Raw genomic sequence first — 16,088 nt, forward strand, 5'->3', positions numbered from 1 at the left:
GTGACATATATGTAGATGAATTGAAGTAGGCCACAGGAATATACGGATAACTTAAATTGTTGTATACCTAGACTTTCACTCAACAAAATGAGCACTGTGATTGGTTGATTCTTGGTCATGTGCCCCTGATCAAATACAAATGTATCCCGACCGGGATACAATTCTGCAGTTGTTGCCCTCTCAGTTACTGAGAGGGCAACAACTGCGGAATTGTATCCAACAACTGTTGTTTGTTTTGCTGTGATTGTTGAAGGGAAACTCTAAATATATAACAAAGCACTTAATGTAGGGTCCCGAGGGAAACTAGTTAGTTAGAAGAGACTGGGACGAGCGGCAATGGCGACGGACGCAAACTTCTAAGCTCCGTCTGGGTCTCGAAGCAGACATGTAAAAACCATAAAAAAAATGGAAGGGAAAGACCAGGGAACGAAGAAGAAAACCGGTAGACGTAAAAGAGAAGAAATGAGCAGTTTAAGTAGCGAAAATTCGCAGGGAACGCCAGAAGCAAAACGTGCTGGCAACACCCGACAAATGGCGGACGTTGTAGATGATGCGAGCAATGTAGGCGTACCAAGAAGCGACCCTCAGGTTCCAGCGTTAGCAGCGATATGGGAGGTTGTGGTACGCATCGAAGCAAATACAAATCTTCTCATTAATGAGCATAAAGCGTTAAAGACACATTGTGAAGAGCTTCAAAAGAGCATACAATTCACCCAAGCAGACGTGGAAGACATGAAGAAAGAAAACCAGAAGCTTAAAGATACAATGAAGGCAGTTAACGAGAAAAACAACGAACTAGAGAAGAAAGTTGACCAGTTGGAAAACAAGCTCCAGTCAAGCGTCGAGCAGGGAAATATTTTAGAGAAGAAATTGGAAGAAGCGACAAAAATGCACGACAACTTGGAACAGTATTCAAGAAAATTCAACTTAGAAATATACGGGATTCCCGAACAGGAAAGAGAAGATACAGAGGAAATCGTGCTCAACCTCGCTAAACGCTTGAATGTCAATCTAGAACCCGAGGACATCGATATAGCACACCGGATGAAGAAAGGTAATACTCGGCCTAGGCCGATTATTGTCCGGTTTACAAATTATTACAGTAGAAATAGACTATACAAGAACAGGAAAAAGCTACGCAGGGCAAATTTCGAAGATTTTATCGAAGGAGCTCACAAAATCTATATCAACGAGAATTTGACTGCCTTAAGATCACAATTGTTCAAAAAGGTCAGAGAAAAAAAAGGAAGTCAAAACTGGAGAATCTGGACTTTAGATGGCACAATATATGTGAAAACAGATCCTGAAGGTAGCTCTGCTACTCGAATTAAGTGTGAGGCGGACCTTAGCAGATTACGTTGATAGTTTATACTTCATATGTAGCTTAAGCTTAGTTTATTTATTATGCCCGCAGCCTTTATCTTTCTCTTCCTCTCGATCGTCGATCACGTTACAAAACTGATATTATTACAAATTTTGCTTCATTTGCTTCGATGACGGATGGAGGTTTAGGATTTTGCATAGCTTGTTTTTTTCACTTTCGGACGAACGCGGATAAATCCCAGAAGAGTAATTTAAGCGTTAGTGTCCTTTTGTTATTAGCCTTAGTTTAGTGTCAATTATTTTGTAGTCCGTGTTTTGTTTCCTTTTTTGGGGGGCCTAATTTTCTTTAGCTTAATTTATGCTCGAATTTTGTTTCTTACTGTTTTGTATAAACAATGTCTAACTTGAAGATTTTGTCACTGAATGTGCGTGGCCTCCGTAAAGCAGAAAAAAGAAGAGCTATATTCTGTTATCTGAAAAAACAAAAAGCTTCAATTTTTTGCCTTCAAGAAACATTCTCAAAGACAGAAGACGAAACTATTTGGCGTGCTGAATGGGGTGGACAGATATTATTTTCTCACGGCTCAGAGCACTCTAGAGGTGTATGTATATTAGTGAAACCAAACGGCTTTCCCTTAGAAACCATAGAAAATGATGAAGAAGGGCGGTATATCTTTGCTAATTTGAAATTAACAACAGAGGAATTATCATTAGTCAATATTTATGCACCAACGGATTGTCGCCTGCAAATTCCATTTCTGCAAAAAATTACCCACCTTTTGGTAACTAAAACCTGTGTTTCTAGGGTCATTATGGTAGGAGATTGGAATACAACGCTTAGCCATCTAGACAAAAGTGGTGGCCTTCCATGGAAAGAAACAATTTATAGGAATGGTTTAGTGAGTTTGATGGCGGAACTTAACTTGGTTGATGTTTACAGAACACTTCACCCAAACACAAAAACATATACTTATGAAACCAAGAGTCAAAAATTAAAGTCTAGAATAGATTACTTCATAATTGCAAAACAATTAATCAACAAGGTAAAGAAAACAGAAACACGATCCTCAATTGCTCCCGATCATAAAGCTGTCTTTCTTAGCCTTGAAATCGATCAAACATTTAAACGTGGACCGGGTACATGGAAATTTAACAACACACTACTGAAAGACGACGAATATATAAATTTAATTAAAAACAATTACTCTTCTATTCAAGAGAAATACAAAGAAATTGAAAGCCGTCAACTGTATTGGGAATTGGTAAAAATGGAAATAAGAAGTATGACAATTGTCTTCTCCAAGAAGAAAAGGTTCAATTTGAGAAACCGTGAAACAGCCATCCAACGTAAGTTAGAAGAGCTAGATAAGGAAATTTGTAATAATCAAAATCTAGACGATGATATTCTAACGGAGTACGAGAGCCTTAAAAAAGACCTGTCCGAAATTTATCATACAAAGGGAAAGGAGGCGATGTTCAGATCAAAAATAAGATGGATTGAGAATGGTGAAAAAGCAACGAAATACTTTTTTAACTTGGAAAAACGGAATTATGAGAAAAAGATTATAACCCAGCTTAAAACAATAGACGGAGAAATAATCACGGATTTAAGCATGATAAATGAAGAAATAGAAAACTATTACAAAAACTTCCTGACTGCTAGAATCCCACAAGACGAGAACAATAATTTCGACGACAACTTTGCCCGCTTCTCCTCTGATTTACAAAATCCAAAACTAGCTCAAGACGAAGCAAGCGAACTTGAGCAAGAACTGACAAAAGATGAACTACTGAATGCCTTAAAAGGTTTCCAACCTGACAAAACTCCAGGTGATGACGGTTTCACGAAAGAATTTTATGAAATCTTCTTCGAATTGCTATGGAGGAACCTCCTCGACTCTTTCAACGAAGCCTTTCAAACAGGCAAACTGTCTACATCTCAGAGAAGAGGAATTATTTCGCTAATACCAAAAGATGAAAACAATCTTATGGTCTTAAGCAACTGGCGTCCAATAACATTGCTTAATGTCGACTATAAAATATTGGCTAGAGCTATTGCAAAAAGAATAGAGACGAAGATGCCCAAACTGATTCATTCGGACCAAACAGGGTTCGTAAAAGGACGATACATCGGTCAAAATGTGAAGCTTTTAAATGACCTTATGGAATTTACCGAATTAAACAAAGTCCCAGGAATACTACTCTTTATAGACTTCGAAAAAGCCTTTGATACATTAGAATGGCCTTTTATTCATCACACTTTAAGATTCTTCAATTTTGGCCCGAACATTCAAAAATGGATTTCAGTACTCTATAGCGATGTTGAAAGCGGAGCTATAAACGGCGGATACATGACTAATTATTTTCGAGTATCAAGGGGCGTAAGGCAAGGATGCCCGCTGAGCCCTCTATTATTCGTCCTATGTGTAGAACTTCTTGCACAAAAAATACGACAAAATCCGGAAATAACAGGTATTGAACTACCTAATTCCATTGAAGCTAAGCTAAGCCAGTTCGCTGACGACACTACATTAATATGTAAGGACACGATGTCATTACGTGGAAGTATGTCAGTTTTGGGGAGCTTTGGTGAAATTTCAGGTTTAAAGCTAAACAGCAAAAAGACAAAGGCTATGTGGATAGGCTCTTTGAAAAACAACAAAACCAAACCCTTAGAGATAGATGTTCCAGCGGACCCAATTAAGACCTTAGGAACCTATCTTTCAAACGATAGAGACAAAAATAACAATTTGAATTTTTATCTAAAAATTCAAAAGATGGAAACTAAATTAAATATCTGGTTGTCTCGCGACCTTACACTTATGGGAAGAACCCTGCTTGCTAAAACTCTAGGAGTCTCTAAATTGGTGTATGCAGCCTCAATGTTGACTGTTCCTCAAGAAGTTATTAAAAGAGTCCAAACCAAGCTCTTTAATTTTTTATGGAAAAACAAAAAAGATAAAATAAAAAGGGAAGTTCTTTTTCAAGAAACAAGTAAAGGTGGCCTGAACTTTCCAAATTTTGCAACGTCAGTTAAAGCACTCCGCTTGAGTTGGATTGGTAGACTGCTTAACAGTCCAACTACCGATGCATGGACAGCTATTCCAAATGCTTTTTTTGAAAAATATGGAGGTCTTAACTTCTTGCTCAAGTGTAATTATCATATAAAGAAACTAGACAAAAATTTACCGTCTTTCTACTTAGAAATGCTAGAGTACTTTAAGGAATTACGTCTAAATCGCCAAGATAAATACAAAAGTGACCTTGTTTTATGGAACAATCAAGACATAACTATTGAAGGTAAATCGCTGTTCTGGAAAAGTTGGACCGAAAATGGAATTTACTACATTCAAGACATTCTGAATGAAAATGGAAAATTCCTAACTTATGAAGAATTTAATCGCAAGTACAAAATAAAAATTAATTTTCTAAACTATTTTCAAATCCTGGCATCAATTCCAGCAAACCTCAAATCAAAGGCAGCTTCTACACCCAGACCCATGAACTTTATTCTCGATGATTGTGATACATTTGACTTATCTAGGGACAAATCGATTAAACTTTCAAAAATGAAATGTAAAGACTATTATCATCTCTTTCAAGAAAAAGCAGAAGTTACACCAACAGCCATAAAAACTTGGGCCAGACAATACCCCGATATAGAATGTAAATGGCAAAAATTATTCCAAAATATACCTCGCCTCTCTACTAACAACAAACTGAGACAATTCTCCTTTAAAATGTTACACCGTATTTTAGTGACCAAAAAAGAACTCAAACGATTTAAAATAGCAGATAATGAGGAGTGTTTTTTCTGTAATTCAGCTGATTCCTTGGAACATGCATTTCTGGAGTGCCCTGCAGGCCAAAAACTCTTTCAAGAAGCCTTAACATGGTTTAATAATAAGCACAAAGTAAATTTTACTCCATCTAAACAACAGTACCTATTTAAAGACTATGATCCACCCCCGAGTACTAACTCAAAATTAATGCGGAAATTCCAGATCCTTACTGTACAAACTCAGAAATATTACTACTCATGTAAAATGTTAGAAAAACCTCCAAATATTCTAGAATTGAAGTCAGCGCTAATCTTACAATGGAAAGTTGAAAAATGGGAAATTTAAAATTAATTTAAATTAACGAAAACGCACAATTTTTTTTTTTTTCTTCCAGTGACAAAATTTCATCCTTTTCTTACTGCTTTCCTGTTTTTTTTTTTTTTTAGTAGCGTGTAACCCGCAGTTTGTAAGTAATCTAGTTACTGTTATGTTTAAGGCTATCTGTATTAAATTGTAAGTAGAGTCCTGTTTTGTTCAGTAGCGTAAGTAACCAGTAAACATGTATTGTAGGTAGAATACTGTATTGTCTAGTGATATATTTAGCCCGTACTGTAAGTAATGTAAGTAATGTGATTTTGCAAACAATAAAAAAAAAAAAAAAAAAAAAAAACTAGTTAGTTTTGTTTTCCCTGAATCCTGAATCCTGATGTTTCCTGAGACAAAGTTGAGGGAAACATCAGGGCTCTCAGGATAACAAAGCTAACTGTTTCCCTCGGGGCCATAATAAATGTATAGTGTTTCCTTGGGAGTGAACGGAAAGTAATTTATTGGGTGTGATTAGAATTCTCACTAAAATGCTAAGGAACAACTAAAAGGCTATCTTATGTAAAACATGATCACCAAAAAGGGATTTTGATCATGATTTATTTACTGGTAATTTAAGATGAACAAGAAAGCCCCATGTGGACTTGATGTGGACTGAATGTACTTCCACCACCCTCATCCCATGTCACCCCAAACTGATGATAAATGTTGACTATTGCTTGACGCCGCATGTCCATCTTTAAGGGATTTGTTCATTATTGCTTAATTCAGAAGTCTTCCTTCAGTTGAAACATATACAAATTCAACTCAGAAGCTGAATATCGTTACAAATTTTTTCATTAAACAGAATATCTATACCAAGATGGTAAGAGCCATTCAAAATAAAAAATGACATCTAGAATAGCATTACAAGTCACAGAAAACTTTGACATGTATTAATTTTATTGTATTTAACCAACAGTAACCTAACAGTAATTGTAAAAGGCAACAAGCATTTGAGTAGCTCTTGAATTCTAATTGTCATGCACCTCAGATAACTTGAATTGCCAAGAGAAAGAGCAGGAGCATACATAAACAAAGGCTACAAAAGTGCCATTAATATATGAATATAGAAAATTACAAAAAATGCAGGTTGGATTAACTATTCACCATCTTGATAACAGCTCAAAATTCTAATATCAAGGTGATGTAATGTTGATGACAGTGCTGTCATTGATACATAAGCTAACAATCCTACATCCCCTATATATTCATATATTTATAGGCATGTCTTAACTCTATAGAAACACTTGGTCTACATGAAATGTAAAAAGGATATATCCAATCTAATTAAAATGTCAACCACATATAATGTCAATGAACCCCTTATTTTTTGAAGTTGTACCGTTCCACTTCTTTCAAATTGCAATTTCAGTTTTTTAGTTCTTGTGTCACTATTGAAATGAAAACTAATGTGCAACATGTGAATAAAGTTCAGGTTTTCTACATAGGGATTTTTTTTCCTTTCAACCCTGAAACAACTCAACTTGCCAAAGTTAATGTTTTCTTATAAGTTCAGAGTCAAAATGGAGTCTGAATGAAGGCAATTTACTTCTTTCCAAAGAAAGGCTGTGAGAATGCTAAATCATACAAAGCAAATAATCTCTCTATGGGAGGTAAGGGAATTTGATTTGTTGGTCTTGGTAACTCAAGAACATTAGTACAGGTATGAGCTAAAGGCAGAAAGCCGCCCTCCACAGATGGGTGTTCCTCTTCACTTGATCCTTGATGACTCGTAGCTTTGATTTCTGTGGGTAGTATGAACTCCAATGATGGTGCAAGCTTGAACCCAAGGACTGGCTCCTCTGCTGAAGCAGTGGCAAACTGAAGGATGTGACTCAAATCCAGGGTAGTCTCCCCACACACCCTCCTGGAAGCTGCCACTTCTCGAACATATTTGACAAAGAGTTGATAAATTTCTTTCTCTTTTTTGAGTGCATTGGACCCCTCCTCTGAAAACTGAGGCTTCAAAATCTGCAGCAGCATTGTGACACTCATTTTATGCTGAGCTTGAGGTCTCAGGAGGTAAACAAGCATTGGCAGCTGCTGTAAAGCTGACAGCATTCCAAGTTCTTCTAGCCCTTGTCGAATTTGGTGAACACATGGATCAGAACATTCTTCAGAAGAGACAATTTGCTGCAAAATGCTCTCCTCTACAAAAACAGGCAGTTGCCCATTTTGGAGAATGGCAACTGCCATCATAATTCCAACAAAAAAGTAATCTTGTGCTAATAGTGGCCTCAAGCCTTGGTCAAAGTATTTTTCTTTAATGGCTTGGTTCATTAGTCTTATCCATTCTTTACGTGGTCCACCCTGATCTACACATTCCTCTCCCATGAAGTCAACCTGAAATGTCAATCTGTAGTTTGTAATGTACTGCAATTCACTAAATGTTGTTTGCAGTATTCTGTCCCTGCCAACAGTAATGTAATTTGTTTCTCCTTCAATAGTTTCATCGCAATTCGTGACTTCTAACTGTCTGCCGGTGACAATCTCTTTTTGTGGAAATTTTAACACTTCTACAGGGTCACTCAAACCTTGGGCTTTCACATGACTGATAATGGAGTTGATATCAAAAGAATTCAATGGTGATTGACTGTCACTTACAGAGAGAACTGATCCTGCATTTGTTTCAGAGAGATCTGCACTGGTGTGCAAGTTCTGTTCAGACAATCTGCTGCCTACGTGAGAAGTATACAAAGGAGTTTGTTGTGTCAAATCGATGAGCAGGTTGTCTTCACCACTTGCAGCATCACTTGAGCAGAAAACGTCAGTTCTTTTTACTTCAAAATCAAAGGGAGAAGCTTCTAGAAGTTTATCACTAGGATCCAACATGGATGCAGGGAGCTCTTCTAATAGTCTTAAATACAAACACCCAGACGGAGCAATAGATTTGAGTAGAAGTTTAGAATCAATTTCCTTGCCTCGTGGGAGATTCGGTCTTAGCAAAGTGCCGGCACAGTTCTTAACAATTTCGTAATACATTCCCTCCAATTCACCAGTCAGCAATGTCGACAATTCTTTGTGCAGTGTTTTGGCGTCCCATTTTCTGTTGATGTCAAAGCCTGAGATAATTCTCCCAGAACTTTCCAATTCGGGTTTCTCGGATTTGGTTGGTACCTTTTCTCTTCCAATTTCCAGTATAATAACATCTTTTGAAACCACTTCAGACGCCAATGGTCGACCAGCAGAGCGTCTTACACTTGGATAAGGTCGAGAAGTACAAGATCTTTCGTACCTTCCGGTTGAAGAATTCCTAGCCCTGCTGGATCCTGTCCCTCTCGAAAGTGTAGGGAACCGCTTCCGTAATTCCTCCAAAGCGTTACCCGTGCCAGCTCTGGGAGTCGATCTCTGCGGCTCGATACAAGACGAACTTGCCTGACTTTCACTTGCAATTAATGATCGCTGTTCCGCTAACGAAACGTTCTCAGCAGTTACCGCTGTGCCTCTCTGCTCAACTAGGGAAACAAGGTGATTGATCTGGCTTATTGCTGTTTGTGCAATTGACTGAATGCGAATAACAGAATCCGAGTTGTCAGAGCTGTTGTTAGCCGCCATGTTTGTTTGTCAAAGACAAAGCACATGGCAAGTGCACGGCCGCAAAGGCTTGTTGGAAAAAAAGCACAAAAATAATTCCTACGTTCAACAAATTTATTTTGCTCACTTCAGAAAAAAATTAACAAAAATAATCATGAGGAACATAAAATTAATTCCTCCTTAGAAAAAAATAATTATGAAGTACAAAAAAATTAATTAATAGCAGTTAAACCATTTGGCCTTAGACAAAAATAATTTCAGACGTACATAATATTAATTACAAACAGTGAAAAAATTAATTTACTGACGAGTGGAAATTAAATGCTTTATTTTGACCAGAACGGGCCTTCATAGATAGTTCATGGAGCTGCAGTAGGCGAGATTATGGTTTTATCGTTGTATGGATGATGGCTCTTTCAAATTGTGCCATAAACCCTTTAATCTGTTTTAAATTCAGTGGAAATTATCGTCACGGTTTTGAGAGAGTCATAAGCTGTTTTAAACAGTCACAACGCATAATTCTAGCACGTTGAAACGGGAGAAGTGTTTGGGAAATCAGTGCTGGGTTGCGTGCAATGCCAATCGGAGTACCTGTTTTTAAACGCAAACAACCCAGTTATTAAGAATCAACTACGTATTAGATTTGCATAACTTGAGTGTAATTAACATAATGCCGAATACTATATGTACACTCCACTGCTTTCTTTCAATGCTGTCACCTTTTATAGATGATTTAGGATGTCAGATCCGGCGCCTACTACGCTCTTTATATTTCCAACTGTAGACCGATAGACTGCCGTTAAAAAATGTTTTTTTACGGCAGAGGTGGGGCCGAGGAGAGGGGGAGGGGGTTACAAAGTGGGCCCCATTTGTTACTTTAAGACCACAAGAACTTTGTCAATGACATTTGAATGGTATTTAGTACATCCAAACTGTATACTTTGAGATTGACAAAGTTGTACGATGATTTCCCATTTCGTGAGAATTACGTCATTTGTCCCGAATAGCGCTATCTTGGATCCGCCATCTTGGTTTTCTCGATTTCTTTAAAAACCACAGAAAACCATTTAAATAGAACCAGAAGGAACTAAAACCGACAGAGAAATGCTAAAATGTTGTTAATCAAAAAGTAAAGTTACGAGAAAATTCAACATTTCTCAAAAAAAAAAAAAGTGCAAAAAAACTCCAAATTTGAAACCTGAAACCCGGCTGTCAATATCTTGTTGCCTTGAAAACAGTAAATTTCGTTACAATAAATTTTTAAATCAAAGTCCGAGATGAAGAGAATCAAGCTAACGAAGAAGAAGTTGATGTATTAACGAATAAGATCAGCTATAAATTCCTCTCTATTTCCTGGAAAATAACTGTGAAAGATATTCTTTAATCGGCTTTATTTGTGCCCGAGGAACCGGGGAATTCCTTTTCTTCTCTGTGTTGCAAGGAAAACTCAAAAATACCGGAGTTGAGAATTGAGGATATTTGCTGAATAATTAGGATTTCAGTAACTGTGAATCTTCCGACCAAATCAAAAAACACTTATCAACAATGAGATGCTCTCGAGTCATTTTTTCAAATAGTCATATTTGTACAGCTACAATCCTGGTCAATATTTTCCGGGACAGATACGAAATTAAAATAGCGTTTGCAGCGAACATTTGCGTTTTGGACATCTACAACCAGTCGCTAGAAGGCTAGGTGGTGCTATCATTGCGAATTTTTGGAAGCCCTCCCCTCTCCCAAGCAATGTTGATAGCCATTGAAATCATCCGCACTATATGGGGGTTGGGGGAGGTATTTCGTGTTGAATTTTGGAAACCGTCCCGACGTTTTTGGTCAGGATTGTAGCTACTCATTTGTTCATTTTTTAACCCTATAAATTTTACATTATCAAAATACTTGATGTGTATTTTTTGCGAGTATACCTTTTTGGTTACTCTTTATTTTAGAATTATGTCACTTAGAATAATAGTGGACTTATGGAATGCTTAAACACTATCAATTCGTATGGCTCCAAATGTTATGAGTTTTAAGAGGGAGTTGTAAGTTTTAAGGGTTGGGCAATTTCTTTTGAGTACTAGTATATGGATTTCTTGTATTTATGTTTATTCTTGTGGACCTTTTCTGGCGAAATTTCACTTTTTAGTTTTAGTTATTTGTACCGTCTGATTGGGGGTACAAATATTATTTATTTTATTTAATATTTTTGCTCGAGGGGAATTTTACGTGGTCTGTCTCAGAATGAGGCAGCGACTCTTTTGCAGACCACCTTGTGGTATTTATTTATTTTTTTCCCTTTTGTACTTATGTAGTCTTGCCATGAATTGTAATAAATAAAGTAGTAATAATCAAAAGGGATTGCGTTCGATGATCTCGATCCCAGGCTCTATCTCTTTCGCCAAGTTGGTGATGATGTCATCCGCCCCTGCAAAATCTGCGGGGGATACCAGATACGCCTCCCAAGATCCATTCATTCATCGCCAAATCAACGTTGTCCCATACAATCTCGACTCCAATCCGTATTAGAAGTGAGTTCTTTCCTCGTCGAACACAATAGAAATAGATCTTACCTCTCTAGCCAAAAAAATATGCTAATAATTTTCTAAATTTCAAAGCTAGCTTAGTTGGGCAAGCCAAAGCCAGGGTCGCGCAAAAGTCCAATAGATAAACTTCATAAGAAGGTGAGACCTTTCTATTCACCATAAGTTTATTAAGAGAAAGCAATATCATTTTTTTATTATTTTTGATGAGTACTAAGGCCAGCATTTGCCCGAGTTCCCATATCCTGAGGATCAGTTTACAACGAAAATGGAACTTCAGGAAAATAATACAAACTCAGTTGAAAAAAAGACCTGTCACTTTACCTTCTTGAAGCTTACTCAGTAGGGTTTAGGAATGATCCCTCGATGTTGTTGCACATTAAGCACATTAGGTTATTGTTCACATCATACGTTTTGGACATCCCATCTTTACAAGTCTTACAGTTGCTACTGAAGGTCTCAAATCTGTGCTGGTATGCCAAATGGTGTGAACTCCTCGTTAGATATCCATGTTTTAACACAGCCTAACTCTAGGCTGGAGATTGTGTGAACTGAATGCAAGTTTGTATTGGTGATCGAGGGTGATGGAGTGTAACCTTGGCCATCTTGTTGAGTTTAAGTCTTTTCAGGGGCACCCAAACAAGAACATTTCAGCAAAATATATACTTCAAATATCATTTTCCTAGGTTCCCATACGGCGAGATCGTTTTCAGTTGTGGCCTTTTAAAGGCATATTTGTATAAACTTATTTAACTTGATCTGTTAGGATACTTAAGCTGAAAATCTAATTTGCAGAACGTTTTAGGGAATGGAATCTTCTTCTCGCTATTTACGAGTTGTTGTTGGCTTTACAAAAATGCTTGCTGGACTTTTCTCGCCTTGTTAAACTTGAAGACACACCTATGTATATGCACGGCTCCGTATCAAACCATCAATGGCGAACCAAACAGTTTGCGGTGTTGCGACTGAGTTACTATAATAACATAAACAAAAGAGGAGCGATGTGTTGCTCTCTTAAAAGTTAAAACGCCACAATTTTCAGACTGCAAGAAGATGAGAAACTTTAATCTGCGGAATGGAGAGGGAAAATGTTTTTTTTTTCTCATGGCTCGGAACAGTCAAAGTCTCAGTTCTTTGTTCTACTGAAACAGATCCATACCGGAGGTACATAATTGCCAAACTCCAAATCGACCGAGAAAACAATCTTTTTTGTCATTAATATATATGCACTAAAGGATTATCGTTCACAGGGCCGGAACAATTCATCAGCACTTAAGGCGGGGGTAAACCTTAAAGCCGTTTTCATGCCGATTAAAATCGGTTTCATGGAAATATCTCGTTCACGTTTCAAGCAATCCAAAAACTCTCTGCTTATCCCGTAAATCTATGTTGTTGGGTGTTTTGTGAATTTTTAGGTGAATTTTGGGTATATTTGGGAGGAGATAGTTTTTCTTGAAGGATTGGTAAAATTAAGAGAAATAAGAAATATTGAAGATTTAGTGAGGTTTTAAAATTAGAATTTGTAGTTAATAATTAATAGACGGATACCCAGTTAGTCCACTAGCAACCTGGGGTGCTCTTGCGTGGTTATCGACTGTCTGTTGGTGTTTTAAAAATCATTTTCTTTCTTTTATCTCTTCTTCAAACCTCTAAAAATCCCATTCAAATTCACGTTTACCCCCACCTTAAAGTGAAAACCATATATCTCGAAAACTGGCACCACAAAAACAATTATTTCAGGTGATTAGTATACCACTTTAAATAATACTTATAAATTTGGAGGCCTGCCCTGGAAAGAAAAGACATCTAGAAATTCTATTATTGACCTTATGGAAGAACTGGTTACTAGACATATACAAGGAACTCTATGTAAACGCCAAAACCTTCACTCATAAAACCAAAAATTCAGAGTTAAAATCTAGAATTGACTTTTTCCTTATATCGCGCACAATAATCTCAATGAGTTTAAAAAGAGCCGAGGTGCGTTCTTCTATGACACCTGACAACAAAGCAATCGTATAAAGATCACTCCTTCCGTCAGAAGAAGTCCCTGGATCCTCGCAGGGTTTCGTCTCGGAGAATTTGCTGTATGTATGCTGGTCAAATCCTCTTCTCTAACATGAAATTGCCCTTAGAGTATCGGGAGGAAGACATGAAATGATTTCTCCGAGCAAGAAAAAAACTGTATTTAGTTTTTAGCCATTTTTCCAACGTATGTTGTGTGTTCTTTTCGTCCTAGGGTGTTCGCGTGCGAGGATGTGCGAGAGGACCATGCGAGCACGCGCGAGAAACGGCTAACGCGCGAGTATTATGAGCCTGCGGTACAACTGCTGTACATCAAATGTGTCAACTCGACATCCATGACGACCGAAACAAAATGGCGGCCAAGTGATACCATTTGAACAGACACTTTTCTTATTTTCTCTTTGGATAACAAGAGGAAAACAATTTAGGTCATAATGGCACACGTAAAGGAGGTGGAAGTGGAACCTCCTATGCATTTACAGCGACCTTCCTCTGGTCGTTCTCAAGATGTATCACATTTACTTGCCAGCGTGTTTCGTGAGGTATTCACTCGCGATGTTATTGGGGAAGACACTGTAAAAAATCTCGCTATTTCCAAGAGTGGCGATGCAGGTTACCACGATAAATATGTGGAGCAATTGAGAAAGGTAAGGGAGCATGCAGAATTGAGCTGTGTTTGAGAGAAAACAAAAATAAGTTCGTCGTTTCGGCCTCCAACTTGCATTGTACTTTATACTGTAAGCTTATAACCGGTCTGATTTTTCTTTGCAAGCACAGACGAAAAATCATGAGTGTTATGCACTTGTGAGGCCTTTCATGGCATTAAGTATTTCAAGCACGAAAATATTAACAAAGTTTTTCTTGCATGTAAGCTGATAGATGTTGGCTTTTTTGTTGCATATTCTTTTATAGCCTCGAGTTCAGTACCTGTACTGTAGTGAGGAAGGGCTCTATTTCAGCAGTTATGACTCTCTTACAATATCTGTGCCTATGTCGATGAAAAATTGCTTTGGCTTAAAACAAGGCCATTAATTTTTTCATCAACAGAGGTCAGATAGGGAATTATAATGCATCTGTAAAATAATGATTAAAGCCACTGAGGGAGGGAGGCAGGGGCATCGGCATTGGCGGCAATTACTGTAATTAATAATTGCTGCCAATGCCTTCTACTTGTACCCTTAATGGGGTCTTTTGACTTTTGTTTTGGACTTTCTAACAAGTAATTCTTTCGACCATACATAATCCACAAATGCCCTTCAGTGTAGCATTTATACATGTATTTTGAACATTGAACACAAATCTCTGACCTTAAAGGTTCAAATGCTGGCCTTTGCCTGAGCTAGTGTATTACTGCAACATGATCAAGGCTTACTGGTTTTTTGCCAAACAGCAAATTCTGAGCAAAATTAAGGTAAAACCATGCAAATCCAAAAGTATTCCAAGAGTGACATTTACAATTTTTGTTGGATGACTGCTCCAAAGCAAAGACTGTGGTAATGGCAGTTACAGCTGTAGTACTATAGTCTATAAAGTGTTGTGGAGGAAGAAAATTGATATAAAGAAAAAGAAAAGAACTGGGGTGGAGGTAATCCCCATAATGGATTACATGGGGAGGCTCCCCCTGAACGTAATACCTTTTTTCAAGCTGGAGGTGAATAAAAGGGTAGGGATTTCTTGAGTTGAAGTATAGAAAAGGGGACCTGGGACAAACTGTCATTTACATGAAGTTATTTAAAATTCCCCAGGAAATAAACGTACATGTACATGTACAGTATCTGAGTTGCCGATGGGAGCTCAAACAGATCAGTCACCGCCTTGTTTGATTTTCAATGCTCTTAGGGTGCATTTTTTTGGGAGAATCCAAGAACGGATTTGTGATCTCAGCTCATTCGGATCATGGTACATCAAAGGAACCAACGAATCCTTTTCCAGAGTGGATTCGTCGGTTCCTTTGATGCACCATGATCCTAATGATCTGAGATCGCCAATCCATTTTTGGATTCTCCCAAAGAACACACTCTTAATATTCATCTACTGGGTAACTCATTGGAATGTAGGTCATTTTCTTTGTTTTTCATGCTGTAATTATTACACATGTGCAGATACAAGAGGAACGCGATCGTCGGCACAGAGAAGCAGACATGTTGGAAGCCCACATAATGCAGGCACAAGCTGCTGCTATGGCAGCTGATGAGAGAGAGCTTCAAAGAATATCTGAAGGATATGAAAATTATTATGCACTGGGTCTACCACCAGGTATTTTGTTGTTAATATTATAATGCCACTAAAAAGTAAGTTACCACTCTACTTGCAAGACATGAATGGCGTCCCATCACAAGATTCTCTTTTGTGAAATGGAAATTGCATCTCAAGAAGTGCTATAATTTGTACTTAACTCTCACCTAAGAGTAGAGGTGAAGTTTAGGGTAATTAATATGCAACACTACAACAACACTCTGTCCCTCATACTAGAAATTATTTCTTGATAAATTGGAACCAGTTGATTTAGACTAAACTTTTG

At 37.6% G+C, this 16,088-nt stretch overlaps 3 protein-coding genes across 4 annotated transcripts in view; 1 reads left to right on the top strand and 2 right to left on the bottom strand.

The window, feature by feature from the left end:
- Positions 1-16,088, bottom strand: part of LOC146483198 (QRFP-like peptide receptor) — a 167,613-nt gene that overhangs the window by 117,371 nt on the left and 34,154 nt on the right. The window lies entirely within an intron of this gene.
- On the bottom strand, positions 51-9,191 carry LOC146483206 (uncharacterized). The gene is made up of 2 exons (XM_085106304.1): positions 5,777-9,191; positions 51-303 (listed from the first exon to the last, which is right to left on the bottom strand). The coding sequence occupies exon 1, from the start codon at positions 9,024-9,026 to the stop codon at positions 7,017-7,019; it is 2,010 nt and encodes a 669-aa protein (XP_084962430.1). The 5' UTR covers positions 9,027-9,191; the 3' UTR covers positions 51-303; positions 5,777-7,016.
- Positions 13,897-16,088, top strand: part of LOC146483207 (deleted in lung and esophageal cancer protein 1-like) — a 43,187-nt gene continuing 40,995 nt past the window's right edge. For both annotated transcript variants that reach the window (XM_085106344.1, XM_085106343.1), the window contains exons 1-2: positions 13,897-14,214; positions 15,670-15,823. In XM_085106344.1, coding sequence (XP_084962470.1) covers positions 14,002-14,214; positions 15,670-15,823 — 367 coding nt within the window. In that variant the 5' untranslated portion in view covers positions 13,897-14,001. The remainder of the gene's footprint in view (positions 14,215-15,669; positions 15,824-16,088) is intronic.

This window comes from Pavona decussata, unplaced genomic scaffold (assembly GCF_977016875.1).
Source record: "Pavona decussata unplaced genomic scaffold, jaPavDecu1.1 SCAFFOLD_40, whole genome shotgun sequence".
NCBI lineage: Eukaryota > Metazoa > Cnidaria > Anthozoa > Scleractinia > Agariciidae > Pavona > Pavona decussata.